Source organism: Chiloscyllium plagiosum, chromosome 4, assembly GCF_004010195.1.
Source record: "Chiloscyllium plagiosum isolate BGI_BamShark_2017 chromosome 4, ASM401019v2, whole genome shotgun sequence".
Classification (NCBI taxonomy): domain Eukaryota; kingdom Metazoa; phylum Chordata; class Chondrichthyes; order Orectolobiformes; family Hemiscylliidae; genus Chiloscyllium; species Chiloscyllium plagiosum.
The window spans coordinates 83864330-83885691 of NC_057713.1; the positions used below are offsets into that span (position 1 = coordinate 83864330).

General features: G+C 41.1%; 1 protein-coding gene across 3 annotated transcripts in view; it reads left to right on the forward strand.

The window, feature by feature from the left end:
• The window catches only part of fer1l6 (fer-1 like family member 6), a 146951-nt gene that overhangs the window by 9543 nt on the left and 116046 nt on the right, over positions 1–21362 (forward strand). For 2 of the 3 annotated variants that reach the window (XM_043688527.1, XM_043688529.1), the window contains exons 3-6: positions 7929–8049; positions 14329–14383; positions 14589–14720; positions 20634–20696. In XM_043688527.1, coding sequence (XP_043544462.1) covers positions 7929–8049; positions 14329–14383; positions 14589–14720; positions 20634–20696 — 371 coding nt within the window. Of the gene's footprint in view, positions 1–7928; positions 8050–8745; positions 8758–14328; positions 14384–14588; positions 14721–20633; positions 20697–21362 lie in introns of those variants that run through there. The other variant, XM_043688530.1, reaches the window with a different exon arrangement.

Sequence of the window (21362 nt, forward strand, 5' to 3'; positions counted from 1 at the left end):
GTGGGTTTCCTCCGGGTGCTCCGGTTTCCTCCCACAGTCCAAAAATGTGGAGGTTAGGTGAATTGGCCTTGCTAAATTGTAGTGTTAGGTGCAGGGGTAAACGTAAACGTAGGGGAATGGGTCTGGGTGGGTGCGCTTCGGCGGGTCGGTGTGGACTTGTTGGGCCGAAGGGCCTGTTTCCACACTGTAAGTAATCTAAATCTAATCTAATCTACCTAGGATGATGACATCAGCATAACTACAAATTGAGGGGTGATAGACTTAAGACAGATGTCAGAGGCAGGTTCTTTACGCAGAGAGTGGTACGGGTGTGGAATGCCCTACCTGCTAATGTAGTCAACTCAACCACATTAGGGAGATTTAAACAATCCTTAGATAAGCACATGGATGATGATGGGATAGTGTAGGGGCACGAGCTGAGAATAGTACACAGGTCGGCGTAACATCAAGGGCCAAAGGGCCTATTCTGTGCTGTATTGTTCTATGTTCTATGTACTATGTTCTATGTCCTAAAGACTGAACAAGTCCCCTGAACCTGGTAAGACATATCCTGGGACATTACAGGAAATAACGATAGATATAATGGACGGACTGTTTATAACCTTCTCGGAATCAGTAGATTATGAAAAAGTTCCAGTGGATTGGAAAACTGTCAACCTTTCCATACAAAAAAGTTTGTGTATGTTTATTGTTGGGAAAATGTCAGACTCTATTACAATGGGTTTAATAGTAGCGAAGAAATGTATTATATGATCAAGCTTCATGATAAGAAGTCAGTCCTGATAAATGTACTAGAATTTTTGGAGGGGTTAACAAACAGGGTAGATAAAGATGAAGCAGTGGATGTAATATATTTGGATTATCAAAAGCTGTTTGAAAAGTACCATACATAAGACTATTTAAGAAGATCAGAGCCCATGGTGTTGGAAGCAGTATATTAGTGTGGATAGAGGATTGACTAACGAATCGAAGACTGAGAGTTAGGATAGGGGTGTCGTTTTCAAGATGGCAACCTGTAACTCGTAGAGTCCACAGGGATCAGTGCTGGGGCCACACTTATTTGCAATATATAGTAATGACTTGGATAAGGTAAGTTAATATAGTCAAGTTTGCAGATGTCACCAAAAATAGATGGGATGTAAGTGTTGAGGATGACACAAAAGATCTGCAGAAGCAGATAGACAAGTTTAACAAATGGGAAAATAATTCACTGATGGAATACAATATGGGAACTTATGAGGTCTGCACTTTGGCAGGATGATTGGAGGAGCTTAAAGTTTTCAGAAAGTTACAGCACAGAAGAGTCCTCAATTCATTAATCTAACAAAATTAGTATTCAAGTTCAGCAGGTAATGAGGAAGGCAATTGGAGTGTTAGCCTTTATTTCAATGGGAATGGAATACAAACGATGAAAACTATGCAAGGCATCAATCAGATCACACCTGAAATACTGTGAATAGTTTTGGGCCTCATCTAAGGAAAAATATGCTGGCATTAGAGGTAGTTCCAGGAAAAGAGTGGTAAGCTGATACCAATTATGGAGAGACTGTTCTGATGAGAATAGGTTATGAAAGTTGGGCCTGTACTCATTGGAGCATAGAAGAATAAGAGGCAACCTCAATGAAACATTCAAGATTCTTAGGCAACTTGATAGGGTAGAGGATTAAAGAGTATAATACGAAATAAGGGGTCACACATTTATGACAGAGATATGCAGGAATTTCTTCTGACAGAAGGTTTTGAATCTTTGGAATTTTTTTTACCACAGAGGGCTGTTGAGCTCATTAAATATATTCAAGGCTGAGATTGAAAATAATCAGTAAAGAAATCACAAGTTATTGGGAAAAGACAGGAAAGTAGAGCTGGGGGTTGTCAGAGCAGTCATAATGCCATTGGGTGGCAGGGCAGACTCGATAGGCTGAATGGTCTGCTTCTATTTCAATGTCTTATGATCTTACATAATTCATTGGCATTGTCAGGTCTAAAGCTAATAAATGGTTTGTGACTGTTAAAATTATGAAGCTATCTAATGGAATGATACTCATCCTAAGAAGACGAATGTAGCTGAGAACACAGCACAATGGGAAGAATGAAGATCTGAAATTCCAGACAGTACAGATTAAGTAAAATCCACTTGTATCAGGTGAAGCAAGAATAAACCTCAGGTGGGTAGCCCTACTAGTGCAAAAGAGGTGTGCCATGTTTCACAGCCCACTGAGTCATTGACTGTTCAAAGTTTCCTAGAAGAAGTTACAAAGATGTTTTTTACAGGTCTTAGATGTTTACCTGGTGCATATTATCTTGGAATAGATGAGTGTGTGAGACAAACTTAGCATCTACCAAATTTTGGGCCATCTGTCCTTAAGGCCAACCTGAAAGTCAAGACAGAAGAGCTGACAAAGAAGAAAGTGAGAACTCCTATAGAGTGGATTAGCAGCACAGCAGATGTGAAGCAATCAGGAAAGCTAAGAGTATACTTTGACCCAAAGGATCTAAGTAAAGTTCTGTAGAGATCTTGCTAACCTATTCCAATCATTGGAAGGATTTCGCCACAACTTGCAAAGGCAAAACTTTTTGCTATCCTAACAGTGAAGAATGGGTACTAATAAGTGAAACTATTTGGGAGATAAATGATTGTGCATGCTGCTTGGCACTTTCATAATCTCCACAGCAGCATCAATGCAGTTAGTATGTGAGCATGATTTTTCAAAGTGCTAACTATAATGGGTGAACTGTTAGTTTATGGTTACGGAGACACAATGGATGAAGCCACTGCTGAAAAATTTTGGAAAACTGACGGTATGCATAGATCCAAAGGAGTTTAAAGAGATTTCACAACCCCATGTTAACCAATAAAAAAAATTTCAACAACTCCCCAAGATGATAGTCCTTATTACCCATCTTGTGAAGGTTAGTTACTAACAAGTGAAGCTGGCTGTAAACAACAGGTTCCTAACTTCATTCTGGGTACCACTTGTGAGATACAATGGTTGCACACGCTGTTTGGCATTTCCACTGCTTCAGAAGAGAATCAACACAGAATAAATGATAGTTGCCTTTCTGAAATAGAAGTTACTATGGATAATCCAGTCTATCAAATGGAGACATGATCGAATAAGCTATAGACCATGATCCATGAACTACCTAGCAAAGTTTTTGTTTAATTTGTCATCAGAGTGTGAATATTCTCCAAGCTCACTACTGACAATATGCAGTGACATTGGGCACAGAATAAGAAGCAGTTTCCACTTAAATCTAAAATTTAGGAACAACAGCTTGTTCTGTTCAGGAAGTCATCAGCTCAACAATTGTTGAATCTGGAAAAATAAGCATCTTGCTCTGACCAAGCACTCACTCTGTGAATAATACTCCTCTGGAATGAACAGATACAAGACAAACTAATATCAACAACTTTTACATATATCATTCTAACACCTGAATAACTCAGAGATAATGGATGAAATGAATGTGCAGAGACTGATGAAAGTGGGACTTAGTTGAATCAGCACACGTGCTTTATTAATGAATGATAATTGTTCTATTGACAATATAAATGGTAACTTAGCTACCTTGAACTGCAAATATACAAGTAGTTTTTTTTTATGAATGGGGTGTATTTGGAAAAATGTATATTGTGCACTGGCTGGCTTCTCATAGTTATATGAACTGTACGTCTGCTGTAACTTGCTTTCACTTTTGGCTATGGCAACCATTAAATACATTACTTAAGTATATGAGAGGCATACTATGGTCTCAGTCCTGCGTCACTGATTTTGATGCACATCATAATTTCAACTTGGATAAAGGACACTATTTTTAACTTTCTAGATGACAAGACTTTGAAGGTTCCCACAGTAAGGAAAATAATAACAGACTTCAAGAGGACCCAGACAGATTGACGGAAAGGGTAGTCACAGCAGTTTAAATATAACGCAGAAATGTTTCAGGCAATATGTTTTTTTTTAATTTAATTTAACTACTAATTGGTGTAATTTTAAAGGGAGTGCAAGAATAAAGAAACTTAAGAGTGCTTGTGCAGAGACCTTTGAAGGGGCAATACAGGTGAACAAAGCAGTTCAAGCATATGGGCTTCAAATGCAAGCAAACGGGACTAGTTTGGTTTAGGAAACCTGGTTGGCATGGACAATTTGGGCAGAAGGGTCTGTTTTCGTGCTGTATGACTTACAACTCTCTAACAGAGGGATAGCACACTAAAGCTAGAAAGTTATCTGAAGCCTGATTAAAATGCCACTTCAACTTCAGCTGGAACAGTGTGTCCAATTCTCGGCACTATTTGAAGAAGGCTTCAGAGACTATAGAAGAGATTTACTGGAACAATTCCAGGGATAAGGATTTACAGATATGAGTTCTCCTTGGAGATGTTTAAATGATGAAATATTTCAACAACCATGTTTTACTTGTTCGAAATAAAATTTATCAGAAATCTCCTTAATTTCATGGCTTATTTCATTCAAGACAGATATTTGACTTTTGGTGTCCAATTTTCATTTTATAGATTTCTGTACAGCCCACTTGGGAACAGAACTAACTAATCCAAAACCAAAGTTAAAAATCACACAACGCCAGGTTATAGTCCAACAGGTTTAATTGGAAGCACACTAGCTTTCGGAGCGATGCTCCTTCACCAGGTGATAGTGGAGGGCTCCATCATAACACAGAATTTATAGCAAAAATTTGCAGTGTGATGTAACTAAAATTATACATTGAAAAATTGATTGTCTGTTAAGCCTTTCATCTGTTAGAATACAGTAAGAGAAAGTGTGTGTGTGTGTATAGTGAGTGCAGAGTGTCTTAAGTCTGTGAGGGTGTGCATGTGTGAGTGTGGGAGTGACTGTGTCTATAAAGGTGTGTGTGGGTGTCTGTGTGTGAGTCTGTGTGTGTGTACCTGTGTCCGTGTGTATGTGAGTGTGTGTGTAGGAATATCTGTGTGTGTGTGTAGTGCTATGGTGATCACCTGTAATGTGACATGAACCCAAGGTCCCGGTTGAGGCCCTCCCTATGGGTACCGAACTTAGCTATCAGCCTCTGCTCGGCCACTTTCCTCTGCTGCCTGTCCCGAAGTCAACCACTGGTCCAGGACATTCAGCCTCAGACCTTCGGGTGACCATCCTCCAAGGTTGACTTCGGGACAGGTAGCAGAGGAAAGTGGCCAAGCAGAGGCTGATAGCGTTCGATACCCATAGGGAGGGCCTCAACCGGGACCTTGGGTTCATGTCACATTACAGGTGATCACGATTGCACTACACACACACACAGATATTCCTACACATACACACGGACATAGGTACACACAGATGCACACACAGACACCCACACACACCCTTATAGACACACACACTCCCACACTCACACATGCACCCCCATCACAGACTTAAGACACTCTGCACTCACTATACACACACACTCCCACACACACACTTTCTCTTACTGTATTCTAACAGATGAAAGGCTTAACAGACAATCAATTTTTCAATGTATAATTTCAATGTATAATCACACTGCAAATTTTTGCTATAAATTCTGTGTTATGATGGAGCCCTCCACTATCACCTGATGAAGGAGTGTCGCTCCGAAAGCTAGTGTGCTTCCAATTAAACCTGTTGGACTATAACCTGGCGTTGTGTGATTTTTAACTTTGTACACCCCAATCCAACACCAGCATCTCCAAATCATAATCCCAAACCAGATGAGTAGCAGTTCATTTAATGGCAGAATGATCAGATTTGCATTAATTGAAGCATTTCTAGCAGAGAGATATCTAAGAACCGAGGGAAAGGAAGTCGCACTCTGGCATTTTGTATGCAAGACTTTAATTTTTGTTGCCACTTTTCCTAAATCTAGAAAGCATATGAGATAAAACTGTGGAAAGAAGTACACAAGTCAGTTCTGCTCTTAACCATCATTTATCACTTAGATTACATTTCTCTCAGAGCTCTGTTCTGAATGACACTAGTATTTCCTTTCTTAATCATTTGTGAAGTATGTTTGCAGCGTGTCCTCATTGTTGACAATTACTTGAGTCTATAGCACAAAACTGATGTGTCTAAAACTTGCTAATTCTACTGATGTAGGACATACGAGCAGCTTGTAAGGTAAACAGAAAATTCAAACTTGTACAGAAAAGCATGTTCCTTGGAAGTTGGTGTCAATGAACTTGGTGGGTGAGAGGACCTTAGTTGTACAATATTCATCTTGGAGTTCTTGAAAGCATCAACAAAGGCAAAATACTGCAGATGCAGAGATCAATAAAAAACAGGGAGTGCTGGGGAAATCTGGTCAGTCTGGGAGCATATGAGGAGAGAACAACATTTTGAGTTTGAAAATGTGTGTTCTAAGGAACTGAAGTGGAGAGAGCTGGAAAATGGTGGAGAAGAACAAGTGGAACAGAAGAGAAAGTCAGTGAAAGGTTTGAGGGCAAAGGAGATTGGGATCCCAGGTATCAACTACCAAAAGGCAAAGGGAATGGGAATGTTTGTGGAGATAGGCCCAATGTAGGAGACAATAGCAGGAGTTAAAGTCAGAATATAGGTCAGCTCTGCTGAAAGCAAAACCAGACATTGGGGGTAGTGTTGTGTATTTGAGGGGAGAGTTGAGATGGTGGCAAAGTGGTGGTGATGCTAGGAAGGCAAGGAAAACAAAATAGAGGACAGGGTTCATGATCTGAAGTTATTGAACTTAATGATAGGTCCAGAAGTCTGTGAAATGCCTAAAAGGAAAATGAGGTGTTATTCCTTTAGCTTGCATTGGCTTCAGTGGAACACCATTGCAGGCCTAGGACAGAAATATGACTATTGTGAGCAATGCAGTGTATTAAAATGGCAAGCAACTGGTAAATCAGGGTCATGCTTGTGGATTGAGCGGAAGTGTTGGATATGGTGAGCGATAGAATGAGGCTTGAATCAGATGACAGGAAGTTCATGGGGTGAGGTAGGTAGTTAATGACTTGTGTTTGGTAAGGTGGGGCAAGAAAACCTTGCTAGGCCTTTATTTAATTTAAACTCAATTAAACTGTCACTTATCCCAATACACAACATTTGCTTTTTGGCTACGTATGTTGGACTGTCACTTTAGGAGTCTGATCATGTGCCACAATGTTGACATCGTTGACCTTTTTGGGTGGAAATATCTTAGTCTAACCTTGCTGCCTATAGAGTAAACATCTCCTTAATGAACATCCTGCTGTTAAATGCTTCGGCCTCCTGGTGCTGCTTGGAACTTAACAGTCCAATCAGCCCCATGTTTGTGAAATGTTTAAATGAGGCTGGGGTATTTGCCGAGCTTGTGCATTTAAGATCTCCATTCATACTCTCATCATGAAGGATAATTCTTCAGTTAGAAGTTACCAGGTAGAGAAAGGAAAAGAACTGAAGTGAAGAGTTAAGTATCATTTTGGATTGATTCTGAGGGATTTAAATGTCTATTTAAAGCATAGTGTGACATATACCTTTGAAATATGTTTTCCAGTTGTGCTAAAACATTAGAAAGAGGGACTGTGATTTAAAGTATAAACTGCTTACAAAGATAGTGTTCAGTCAAAAGTGCTTTTGTCTTTTGTTACAGTAAAGGTCTTAAAATGTGAACTCTTGATGTTTGACTTTTTAAAACCAATCTCTGTGAAGATTACAATATAAATATTCATGGTGTCAATCAATTATGCCTATGTTTTGATTGAATAATTTTGTTTCTCCTTGCAGTTTGTTCTCTATATTCAGGTAAAAGTCCCATTGCTTCCTGGAATATGAAACATGTCCTATTTGTAAAATGTCAATTGGTAAATTGCTTTCACAGTACAGTCACACTTCACACTTCACACTTTAAAGTCAGCTCCCTCTAATATAACTGCTTTTGTGTTGAAAGACTGGCTACACGTTTACTGGAATTCTAGAGCTTACTGTGATTATTTCCAGGTGATCTGGATGACGGGGCTAGTGTGCTGGACAAGCCAGAAATGATCGACCATGATACTTATGAAGGTAGTAGTGAAATTCGATTCAGCAGTTCCTTCAGGAATATTTCCCCCAGAATAAGGTACGTGACTCCAGTACAGTAAATCTATATTCCAACTGTGTGCAGTTGTCAGAGATTATTATCATGTTCAACCTGAAAGTAAAACTTGATAGCACCTATGGAGAGAGTAATAGAGGGGTGAGTTTTCCCAAGTTGTGAGTGACATAGGCTATGGTGAGAAATGTGGGAAAATAGAACTGGAATGACAAAAGTCTAATTCTAAACATTGAGAAAAACAGTTTCTGATTTATTTTCCTTGAGGTTTCATGAGCAAGATCAAGATCCCACTGATTATGGGTGACTATCTTACTTCTGTGCATTGGTATCTCACTAATATTCAACTCACCTTCTTTACATGAAGCTTGCAACTCTCCCCTCCTCTAGCAATAAATTGAATGGCAACAATTCCTGGCTTGAAAGTGGGAGTGTTTACCCAGTGGATGTAGCTCAATTCTTGCTCCTCCAGACATCCATTTTAATGGTCCTCATCAACATATCCTTGATGCTCTGTGGACAGTGGCTTTCTCCCTTCATCCAAATTTGGCAGAGCTCATCTGTTGTGACTGCTTTGTATTTTTTCTCTTTTTTTCTCTTTGTCTTTTTATTTACCTCTTGTCCTGAGTTCGGACGGCATCAGCGACAGTGAAGAACCCCAACGTGGGCTCAAGTGGGCACAGCACGGACCTCATGGTGGAGGTGAGGGGGCCCAGCACAGACCTCATGGTGGAGGTGAGTGGGCCCAGCACAGACCTCATGGTGGAGGTGAGTGGGCCCAGCACAGATGGTGGAGTGAGTGGGCCCAGCACAGATCTCATGGTGGAGGTGAGTGGGCCCAGCACAGACCTCATGGTGGAGGTGAGGGGGCCCAGCACAGACCTCATGATGGAGGTGAGTGGGCCCAGCACAGACTTCATGTTGGAGGTGAGTGGGCCCAGCACAGACCTCATGGTGGAGGTGAGTGTGCCCAGCACAGACCTCATGGTGGTGGTAAGTGGGCCCAGCACAGACCTCATGGTGGAAGTGAGAGGGCCCAGCACAGGCCTCATGGCGGCAGCGAGTGGGCCCAGCACAGACCTCATGGTGGAGGAGTGGGCTCAGCACAGACCTCATGGTGGAAGTGAGGGGGCACAGCGCAGACCTCATGATGGAGGTGAGTGGGCCCAGCACAGACCTCATGGTGGAGGTGAGTGATCCCAGCACAGACCTCATGATGGAGGTGAGTGGGCCCAGCACAGTCCTCATGGTGGAGGTGAGTGGGCCCAGCACAGACCTCATGATGGAGGTGAGTGGGCCCAGCACAATCCTCATGGTGGAGGTGAGTGGGCCCAGCATAGACCTCATGGTGGAGGTGAGTTGTCCCAGAATGGGCAATGGGCAGAAGATAGATCACAACTTTTCTGACATGTGCCATGACACTCTCTGAAAATAATACTTTGCTTCAGAATAGGAAAGTTCAACCCAGAGACTTCAGTTCAATGTGACTCTTCTTTGCACTGAAGAGAGATGGAGATGTGTTGGGTTGGGAAATGTGATGGGTTAAAGCTGCAGATATGGGAAACTTGGGGTAGTGGAAAAAAGTGAAAGTCAGGGTGACATTGAAGGCCAAATGAGAATAGACTCATGGGGGTCATGGAATGAAAGGCAAAGGGAGTGATAATGAAGCAAAAGGAGGGATAAGAACTGTGTCTGTACCGACATTATTTAAGAGTAGCATTTCAACCTCTGAGTCAGCACATAATCTCAGATAGCACCTCACCACCATACTTAAGAAATATTCTACGTATTATGTATACGATTCTAAGGGGCATGGACAGGGTGGATAGAAAGCAACCTGTTCTGCTTAATTGAAGGGTCAATAACAATGCGTCATCATTTTAATGCGACGGTCAGGATGTTTAGAGGGGATTTGAGCATATTTTATTTTGACCCAGAGGTTGGTGGGGTCTGGAATGTATTGTCTAGGAGGGTAATTGAGGTGGGAGACATCACAACTTTAAAATGTACATGGAGGGGTACTTGAAATGTCATTATTAGATTAGATTACTTACAGTGTGGAAACAGGCCCTTCGGCCCAACAAGTCCACACTGACCAGCCCCCACCCAGACCCATTCCCCTACACCTAACAATACGGGCAATTTAGCATGGCCAATTCACCTAACTTGCACATTTTTTGAACTGTGGGAGGAAACCAGAGCACCCAGAGGAAACCCACGCAGACACGGGGAGAACGTGCAAACTCCACACAGTCAGTCATCTGAGGCAGGAATTGAACCCGGGTCTCTGGTGCTGTGAGGTAGCAGTGCTAACCACTGTGCCACCCATTATGTTCAAACCTATGGACCAATTATTGGAAAGAGGCAGTCCGTGTAGAAAGGTCAGTGCAGACTCGATGGGTTGAAGGGCCTCTACTAAGCTGTATGACTCTACGACTTTACTGCCACAGCTGCTGGCCTTTGAATGAATTGGAAACCACAGACCCATCTGACCTCTCAGCTGGATATAACTGATCACATGCACATTGTACAAACAAGAACAGAGGAACAATTCAAATTATGTTCAACAGCAAATGATGTCACTGCAGAGTAACCTTAATAAGTAATCCACTAACTATGAATCACACCGAAACAGCCTGAAGACATATGAAAGGTGTTTTATGTGTTGTTTTTGGATGTGTGTACCATAAATAGTGAAAATAGAATTGGAACGAAACAGTAAAATCCTATCATATTTTTTCAGGACATTTCTAGACTTTTGTTTTGCCATTTCGAAATAACAGCAGAATCCAAAGGCTGTAGGAGGCCCTGTCCTGACTCAAGCATTTAATTTTTTTCAAAATAAATAACGTATGAGTTCTTGGTATTGCTAGGTGTGTCAGTATTTATTACCTGTCCTGGGTAGTCCTTGAGAAGGTAGTATGAGCTACCTTCTTGAACCGTTGCAGTCCATATGCTTGTAGATAGACCCACAATGCCATTAGAGAGGGAATTTCATGATTTTGAGCCAACAACTCTGAAGGAACAGCAAAATATATCTAAGTTAGCATGGTTATGGCTTGGAAGAGCACTTGCAGAAGGTGGTATTCCCATGAATCTGCTACCCTTGTCCTTCTAGATGGAAGTAGTTGTAGGTTTGGAAGATGCTGCCTCAGGTTCTTTGGTGAATTTCTGCAGTGTATCTTGTAGATGATGCACAATACTGCTTCTGGGCATCGGTAGTGGAGAAAGTGGATGCCTATGGATGTAGTACCAATCAAGTGGGCTGATTTGCCCTTGATGGTGTGAAGCTTCTTAAGTATTGTTGGAGCTGCACTGATCCAGGTAAGTGGGGATTATTCCATCACATTCCTGACTTGAACTTTGTAGATAGTGGACAGACTGTGGGGAGTCAGGAGATGAGTTATTCACCCCAGTATTCCTAGCCTCTGATCTGCAGGTGTAGCCACTGTAATTATTTGGCTAGTCCAGTTGAGTTTCTAATCAATAATATCCCCTAAGATGTTGATAATGGGGTATTCAGAGTTAGTAATGCCATTGAATGTCCAGGAGTGGTGTTAGATCGTCTCATACTGGTGATGGTCATGTCTAGCATTTGTGTGATACAAACGTTACTTGCCACTTGTCAGCCCAATCCTAAATATTGTCTCGGTCTTGCTGTATTTGGACAAGAACTGTTTCAGTATCTGAAGAAATTCTACAGTTTCTACCACCGAAAGCAATTGAGGCCAAAACATGAGTAATTTCATGAAGGATTGAGATATAATTCTTAGGGCTAAAGCAATCAAAGGGTCTGGGAAGAAAGTAGCAACAGGGGACTGAATTAGATGATTAGCCAAGATCAAAAGGGCCAAATGGCGTATTCCTGCTCCTATTTTCAATATTTCTACTACTAGTGCTAAACATCGTGCAATCATTGGTGAACATCCTAACTTCTGACCTTTATGATGGAGGGAACATCATCGATGAAGAAGCTGAAAACGGTTGGGTCTAGGACACTACCCTGAGGAAGTCTGACAGAGATGTCCTGAGGCTAAGCTGAGTGACTTCCAAAAAATACAATCATCTTCATTTGTGCCAGATATGACTGCGGGTGGCACGGTTACTCAGTGGTTAACACTGCTGCCTCACAGCGTCAGGAACCTGGATTCGATTCCACCCTCGGATGACTGTGTGGAGTTTTCATGTTTTCTCTGCGTTTGTGTGGGTTTCTGCTGGGTGCTCTGGTTTCCTCCCACAGTCCAAAAATGTGCAGGCTGGATGGATTGGCCATGCTAAATTGTCTGCAGTGTCCAGGAATGTACAGGCTAAGTGGATAAGCCATGATAAATGCGGGGTTATGGGGATAGGGTCGGGTGCTGAGTCTGGGTCTGGGTGGGATGCTGTTCAGAGGGTTGGTGTAAGACTTGATTGGACGAATGGCCTCTTCCACAGTGTAAGGATTCTATAATTTTATGACTCCAACTAGCAGAGAGAATTCCCTGATTCCCATTGAAACAGTTTTGCTAGGGCTCCTTGATGCCACACTGGATCAAATAAGGTCTTGAATTCAAGGGCTGTCACTCTCACCTCACCTCTGGAATTCAGTTGTTTTGTCCATGCTTGAACTAAGGCTGTAATAAGAACAGGAGATGAATGGCCCTTGTGGTACCCAAACTGGGTGTCAGCGAGCAGGTTATTGTTAAGTAAATGCTGCTTTCGCTTCCACCACTTCCATATTGTTATATTTGCTCTTCTAATTGTTTCCATTATTTATCTAAATTTTCTCAAAATCATGACATTCTCTTCTATACAAAAGTTCAAGGCAAAGAAATTAGTGGATGATGTGACAATGAGTTATATTTTCCTAGGCAGGGATCCTTACAGGGCACTGTGCAGCCCTAGTAGTGTTCTGCTTTGATACTGATGAATGCTTAGTGGTTTGTACAGGTAGTAGCCTACCCCTGGGGAATAGTTGTCATTATTCAGAGCAGCATTTTCAAACAAATTTCCCCACCCAAATTTGCACCTGGAGTTATGATAATGTTATTAAGTTATCCCCTGTTATTGTGATAATGAGCTAACTTCAGCAAATTGCTCAGACAACAGTGTGCTAGGGGGTATGTTTTACGTTTCAGGAGTAAACCATTCATATTAGAAAATCTACTTTTTGGTGTCCTGGCACCATTTTCTATTTGTGCTTTTCTATTCCCAGCACCTCACATGAGAATTAAAGAAGTATTCAAGCTAAATGAATGTAAATATCACATTAATGAACATAAAAACATACTTGTTCATGTGTTCCTGCCATAAATCCTTCCTACAAACTCAGTTCCATAACCATAAAAGCTAATGTTGACTGCCTCTCGAATCATTAGTAGATTGAGATTGTTATCATGACCTGAGACGCACAGTGGATGGTAAAGACAGATAGCTCTGAAGCACAATTCCTTCGGATGATTGTTTCCATACATTGGATGATGGCTTCTAATATTTGAAGGCATGTATGTTTAGCAAATTATTCTCCTCACTTGGGTCGTCATGTTGCAACATTGGTTGGGCCAGTTTTGGAATCTGCATTCACTTCTGGTTTCCCTGCTGTAGGGAAGAATTTGTGAAACTTGAAAGTGTTCAGAGAAGATTTACAAGGATGTTGCCAGCTTGGAGGGTTTGAGATGTAGGGATAGGCGGAATAGGCTGAGGCTGTTTTCCCTGAAGAGTTAAAGGCTGAGGGGTGACTTTATAGAGTTTATAAAATCATAGGAGCATGGAGAGGGTGAATAGCCAAGGTCTTTTTCCCAGGGTAGGGGAGTCCAAAACTAGAGGACATAGGTTTAAAGTGACAGGGGAAAGATTTCAAAGAGACCTAGGAGGCAACTTTTTATGCAGTGGGTAGTGCGTATGTGGAATGAGCTGCCAGAAGAAATGGTAAAGGCTGATACAATTGCAACATTTAAAAGACATCTGGATGGGTACAAAAGTAGGAAGGCCTAGGAGGGATCTGGACCAAATGCTGGTAAACGGGACTACATAAATTTAGGATGTCTAGTTGGCAAAGCCGAGTTGGACTGAAGGGTCTGTTTCCAGGCTGTACAACTCTATGACTTTATGACTTTTTCCATTTGAAATATTTTCTTTCCCCGTTATAAGCAGTGTTTGAATTTAGGGACACAGGAACTGACCCATTAATCAGCAACCAGGAAGAGCATTATTTTCCTCCCAATAACTGGTTTCCAACCTGAACAAATTGTTGATTTAAGTAATTTATTTATTTAATTAAAAAATTGTGGATGTAATTACACTTCATTAATAAAGCTTTCTTCACAGATCAAAACCAGTGACTAAAATACACCCCACTGAAAACAAAGCTCAACACTACCAGGTAGGAGACATATGAGCTAATTTTAGTAGTTTTGCAATAAATGATTGTTTAGAGAATCCTAGGATAAATGCCATCAGGCCCAGGGGACTTATCCTAGGATAAATGCCATCAGGCCCAGGGCACTTATCTGTTTTGCAATAAATGATTGTTTAGTAAATTCAAAATGAAAGTTGTTCATAGGGGAACTCTTGTTTGCTTCTATTAGATTGGTATTACGATCACTGAGGCACGGCAGCTAGCTGGGGACAATATCGATCCGACAGTAATCATTGAAATTGGGGATGAGAAAAAGCAAACAACAGTGAAAGAATCAACAAGTTCCCCTTTTTACAATGAGGTAAAAATATTCCATCATTTATGTCAATAATCACACATCCGCTCTGAAAACTTTATGATGGTTTAACAACCTTATGTTGAAATGTTCAAGCATCAGTTTACAGCAGATGAAAACAGCTTTCAAACTTCAAATAACAATTCAGAAATGTGTCTCCAATAATTGAAAAGGGCACTCAGTAGAGTGCATACCTCAGCGATGCTGTGTTAATTCAGTGCTATGACAATTATATAGTTCTTTTCGCTGCCTGATTGATGCGCCACGACTGCAAAGCTGAAAAGTCAAAATCTTATCAGTAAGAGTTTCCACCTTATTGAGGAGGCTTTGGAACAATTCGCATCCACACACTGTTCTGAAAATTCTGCTCACATTTTGACAACTGTGATAAATTCCACTATAGCAGTTGACACAACCCACGATGTTCCAGATCAAGCCACAACATGCTAAATCAACAACCATTTAACATAAGTCACCATGAACCCTGTGTTGAGGGACCTTTGAAAAAATTCAACTGGATCCAGGCTTCTGCATGAACATAGGCCAAAACTAACCAGTTTGCGACATACATATCCAGTTTTATTGAAATCTGCCCACTTGTTGTGAGATAACTAATAAAAAGACAACAGATCTGTAAGGACTAAAGGATAATGTTGCCTATCTTCAGTGAGGGAATTAATAAAATGACACAAAACATGAATTTTCTTCAAGCGCAGAATTCAAGAGATTGCAGGGTGCCTGTTGGTTCTACGGGGAAGCCTGTCAAAGTCAGGTTGAGCATAATATCAGGTGGTCATGTTGATTTCTTGCAGAGTCCCAATTTATAAATTCTCGGGGAGGTGAGCTGGAAGGACAAAAGGACAAGGTTCCAATGGAAAGTTATCTTTCCTGATCTGCCTATAGATAGTGGGCAGAACATATATAGACTATGCATCACCCAATTTAGTCCAAACATGGCATTGGCTTTCCATTGATGTCAATTGATCCTGATAGGTCAGATTCTTTAGAAACCTATTTACTCAAAGGACCCTGACACAATATCAACAACCATTAAGATGGCAGCAACAGGGTGGTCAATTCTTAGTCTTCATTTTTATGCCACTCACGTCTTGGTTTTACAAAGTTTAGCTCATAAATCATAAAGGAAGTGCTTCAGGACTCCAATACGCTGTGTCAGTTTTAACACAAGTTCACATCTTGGAATCTTCGCACGTTGGCCTCCTAATCTTCATTGTATGCTGTGCGAGATCAGATCTTTTTCATCAAGATAGATAGCCGATTTCATTGGGAAACTGCCTGAAAATTCCTGAATGCCACAGTCATGGAGTGATATTGATAGAGGACTAGAACTTGGCTCTCCTCCTCTGTATATACATACACACACGCACGCATGCACAGACATTCTCACTGTCTCACACACTCATGCACACACACACACACACACATAGTCTCTCTCACACAGACTTGAACACACACTCACTCTCTCTCTCACGCACATACACGCACACATTCTTAAATACATACTTACGCACTCTCACACTCACATATACTCAAACTAACACATACAGTTACACACTCACACAAACAAACACACACTTACTCTGTCTCTCATATATGCACTCACAGGCAATCTCACACACACTCTCAAACTTCCACACAGACACATTCACACACACACACTCTCTTACATACTCACTCTCTCCAACACTAATACTCTCATATTTAGATGCACACACATTCTCACTCAGTTCCACACACACATTCACATTCTCTCACAAATACTCAAACTCTCACACACACACATCCATTCATTCACTCACACACAACCTCATTCTTGCACTCACAAACACAACCCACTCTTACTCTCACACTCACACTTCTTGCTGATTCTGCAAGGACCCTGCATTACATCCCCAGAGGCCGATACACTTTTTATTAGGAATGATGTGTGACATGGGAGAGAAGTGAGGAAGGAAAACAAATAACAAATATTGTGAAAATAAATGATGCTTTCAAAAATGTGATGCATAAAAGGACAACAGAATAATACACAAATGCATTCCTTGCTAAGTGAAATGGAAGGTTAGAGGCAAAAGCAAATATTGATTTCTGTTTTATTTTTGAGAAAAAGGTTTTAAATTCTCTAAACATTACAAATATAAATTGATTGTGTTTGACAGTAAACAGAAATTAATATATTTTGTACTATTTGGATAATTTTGTCAACATAAGGCAATATATGTTTCTAAAATAATACAGAAACCTTCACTGTTGAAAGAAACATTTCACCTTTGTATCTCACTTGTCGAAAATCAATTACACGACTGTTACTTTAGAACATAGAACCTTACAGCGCAGTACAGGCCCTTCAGCCCTCGATGTTGCGCCGACCTGTGAAATTAATCTGATGCCCATCTAACCATTCCATTAAAATCCATATGTATGTCCAATGCCCATTTAAACGCCCTTAATGTCGGCGAGTCGACTACTGTTGCAGGCAGGCCAATCCATGCCCCTACTACTCTGAGTAAAGAAACTACTCCTAAATTACCCCTATCTGCCCCAAATTTATCAGACCTCAATTTAAAGCTATGTCCCCTCGTGTTAGCCTTCACCATCCGAGGAAAAAGGGTCTCATTGCCACCCTATCTAACCCTCTCATTATCTTATACGTCTCGATTAAGTCACTTCTCAACCTTCTTCTCTCCAACGCAAACAGCCTCAGTTCCCTCAGCCTTTCCTTGTAAGATCCTCCTTCCATACCAGGCAGCATCCTAATAAATCTCCTCTGAACCCTTTCTAAAGCTTCCACATCCTTGCTATAATGTGGTAACCGGAACTGCATGCAATATTCCAGGTGAGGCCTTACCAGTCTCTTGTACAGCTGAAGCATGACCTCATGGCTCCGAAACTCAATCCCCCTACCAATAAATGGCAACACACCATATGCCTTCTTAACAACCCTATCAACCTGGGTGGCAGCTTTCAGGGATTTATGCACCTGGACACCAAGATCTCTCTGTTCATCTACACTGCCAAGAATTTTACCATTAGCCCAGTGTTCTGCATTCCTGTTACTTATTCCGAAGCGAACTACCTCACACTTTTCAGCATTAAACTCCACTTGCCACTTCTCAGCCCAGCTTTGCATCTTATCTATGTCCCTCTGTAACCCACAACATCCTTCAGCACTATCCTCAACATCCTCTGCCTACCTCAGTGTCATATGCAAATTTACTAACCTATCCTTCTATGCACTTATCCAGATCATTTATAAAAATGACAAACAGCAGTGGCCCTAGAACAGATCCTTGCAGCACACCACTGGTAACTGAGCTCCAGGATGAACATTTCCCATCAACCACCACCCTGTTTTCTTTCAGTTAGCCAATTTCTGATCCAAACAGCTAAATCACCTTCAATCCCGAAACTCCTTATTTTGTGCAATAGCCCACTGTGTGGAACTTTATCAAATGCCTTAAAGTTCATATACATCCCATCAACTACTTTACCTTAATCCACCTGTTTTGTCACCTTCTTGAAGAACTCAATAAAGTTAGTTAGGCATCATCTACCCTTCACAAAAACATGTTGACCATCCCTAATCAAATTATTCCTTTCCAGATGATTATAAATCTTATCTCTTATAACCTTTTCTAACATCTTACCCACAACCGAAGTAAAGCTCACTGTCCTATAATTACCAGGGTTGTCCTGACTCCCTTTCCTAAACAAGGGAACAACATTTGCTATCCTCCAGTGCATGGCACTAATCCTGTTGACAATGATGACATAAAGATCAAAGCCAAAGACTCTGGTTTCCCAGAGAATCTGAGGATAAATCCCATCCAGCCCCAGGGTCTTATCTATTTTCAGATCTTCCAAAATTGCTAAAACCTCCTCTTTGTCAACCGCAATCCCATCTAATCTAGTAAACTGTATCTCCATTTCTCACTAACATTGCCCTTTTCCAATGTGAAAACTGATAAAAAGTATTAATTATGTCCTCTGTGTCCTCAGATTCCACACACAACTTCCCCCTACTGTCTTTGATTGGTCCTAATCTTACTCTAGTCATTCTTTTCTTCCTGATATACCAAGAGAATGCCTTAGGGTTTTCCTTGATCCTATCCGCCAAAACTTCTCATGTCCCCTCCTGGCTCTTCTTAGCTCTCTTTTTAGATCCTTTCTGGCTAATTTATAACTCTCTAGCCCCCTAACTGAGCCTTCATGCCTCATCCTCACATAAGTCTTCTTCTTTCCCTTGACAAGAGCTTCAACTTCTTTAGTAAACCATGGCTTCCTCTCTCAACAACCATGTCCCTACCTGATATTTATCAAGAACCCGCAGTAGCTGTTCCTTGAATAAGCACCATATTTCAAACGTATCCATCCCCTGCAGTTTCCTTCCCCATCCTATGCATCCTAAATCTTGCTTAATCACATCATAATTGCCTTTCCCCCAGTTATACCTCTTTCCCTGCAGTATATACCTATCCCTGCTTATTGCTATTGTAAACATAACCGAATATGGTCACTATTGCCAAAGTGCTCACCTACCTCCAAATCTAACACCTGGCCGAGTCCATTCCCCAGTACCAAATCCAATATGGCATTGCCCGTTCTAGGCCTATCTACATACTGTGTCAGAAAACCCTCCTGCACTTATTGAACAAAATGGACACATCTAAACAACTTGAACTATAGTATTCCCAGTCGATATTTGGGAAGTTAAAGACCCCACAACAACTACCATGTTACTCTCGCTCCTATCGAGAATCATCTTTGCAGTCCTTTCCTCTACATCCCTGGAACAATTCGGAGGCATATAGAAAACTCCCAACAGGGTGACCTCTTCATTCCTGTTTCTAACCTAAGCCCAAACTCCCTCAGTGAATGAGTCCTCAAACATTATCTCAGCTGCTGTAATACTACCCTTGATTAACAATGTCACACCTTTCTCTTTACCATCTTCTCTGTTCTTACTGAAAATTATTGAATATTGAAAATTATATCTGGATAATAGCAATGTCAAATAATATTGTTAAAACATTCTTGAGGTTGCATCTAAACTGTTACTGTTTTACTGGAATTATGTTTCTATTGTGTTTACTTTATATATTATAGTATGTATTATCGAGAATGGTCATCTTGTTTAATCAGTTTAACAATTAAGTTGCCACATAGATGGTCAAACAAAGCCTTGGTGAGACTAGACCTGAACCTGGTCTCCATTCCAAAGGAAGAATATGCTTGCCTTGGAGGAAGTGCAGTGAATGTTGAATAGATTGATTCTCAAGATAAGGAGACTGTCCTTTGAGGTGAGATTGACTAGTAGAAAACCCTTAAGGCCCTGACAGGAGAGACCCAGGAAACTGTTTCTCCTGGCTGGGGAATCCAGAGCAAGGAATCACAATCTCAGAATACGGGATCAACTATTTAGTATAGACAAATCTCTTCACTGAAATATTGCAAAACTTTGATGAAATTGTCTCCCAATGAGAACTGTAAATGCTCAGTTGTTGAATCAATTCAAGTCAGAGATTACTAGATTTTTAGATATAGAGGATATCAAGTGAGGTAGGGAATCTGTGGGAAGATGTAACTTAGATGATGCTTACTGAATTCTGGTGCAAGCTTGAGGCGTTAATGGCATACTCCTGCTCCTGTTTCTTATGTTCAGAGATTTTAGTTTCATCTCTGTGAACAGTAAGAAAACATTTAGAAGCTGGGATCAAGCAAGAAAGAAAAGCCTGATCCATGCATTAATGCTCCTTTCTCAAGTGTCCTGTTATATCAGATTAAGTTACAGTTACAATTCTGGTGCTTCTGATATCGTTGAGCTGATGTGGGCCTGTATGGCAGAACGACATGAAATATTCACTATAACAACATTCATTAATTATTTTCTCTTCACAGTACTTTGTGTTTGATTACATTGGTCCATCAGAAATATTGTTTGACAGAATCATTCGGCTTTCAGTAAGTAATCACATTATTATACATATTTCAAATTGCTTTCTGTAAATGATGAGATAAAAGATGCTGCAAAGTTTTAATTGCCAAATATGCTATAATGGGATCTTATTACAATTTCAACGAAGTGAGATTGGCTGGGAGATGTTTATCAGCTAGATGTAGAACTAGAAGCAGAAGATTAAACATATTGCATTCAGGTAAATGGAGGACCAGTGAGTCAGCAGTTTGTTACCTCATTCAAACTTGCTATTTCCAATGAAGCAGAGAATGTTATAGCACAGTAGGAGGCCACTTGGCCTGTCATCTCCATTCTAGCTCACTGCAGGATTAAGGCGCCTTAAGTCACTCCCCTGCCTTCTCACCATAGGTGCCTATTGGCGTAGCCAAAACAAACTATAGTGCCTATTGGAAGAGCAACAACATCTTCCACCTGGGCATCCTACAGCCCAGAGGACTCAACATTGAGTTCTCCAATTTCAAATAACCTCTGTCCCCATCTCCCGACTCCCTTCCTAGCCCCTCTCTCTTTCTGCCACCCACCAGATCCATTCCTCACATTGCCCAACCAGGCTGCACCCTCTACATGCCTTCACCTATTTCCACTTCACCACCCTGCCCCGCCTCCCACTGTATCTACAGCTACTCCACACCCACCCCCAGTCCTCAAGA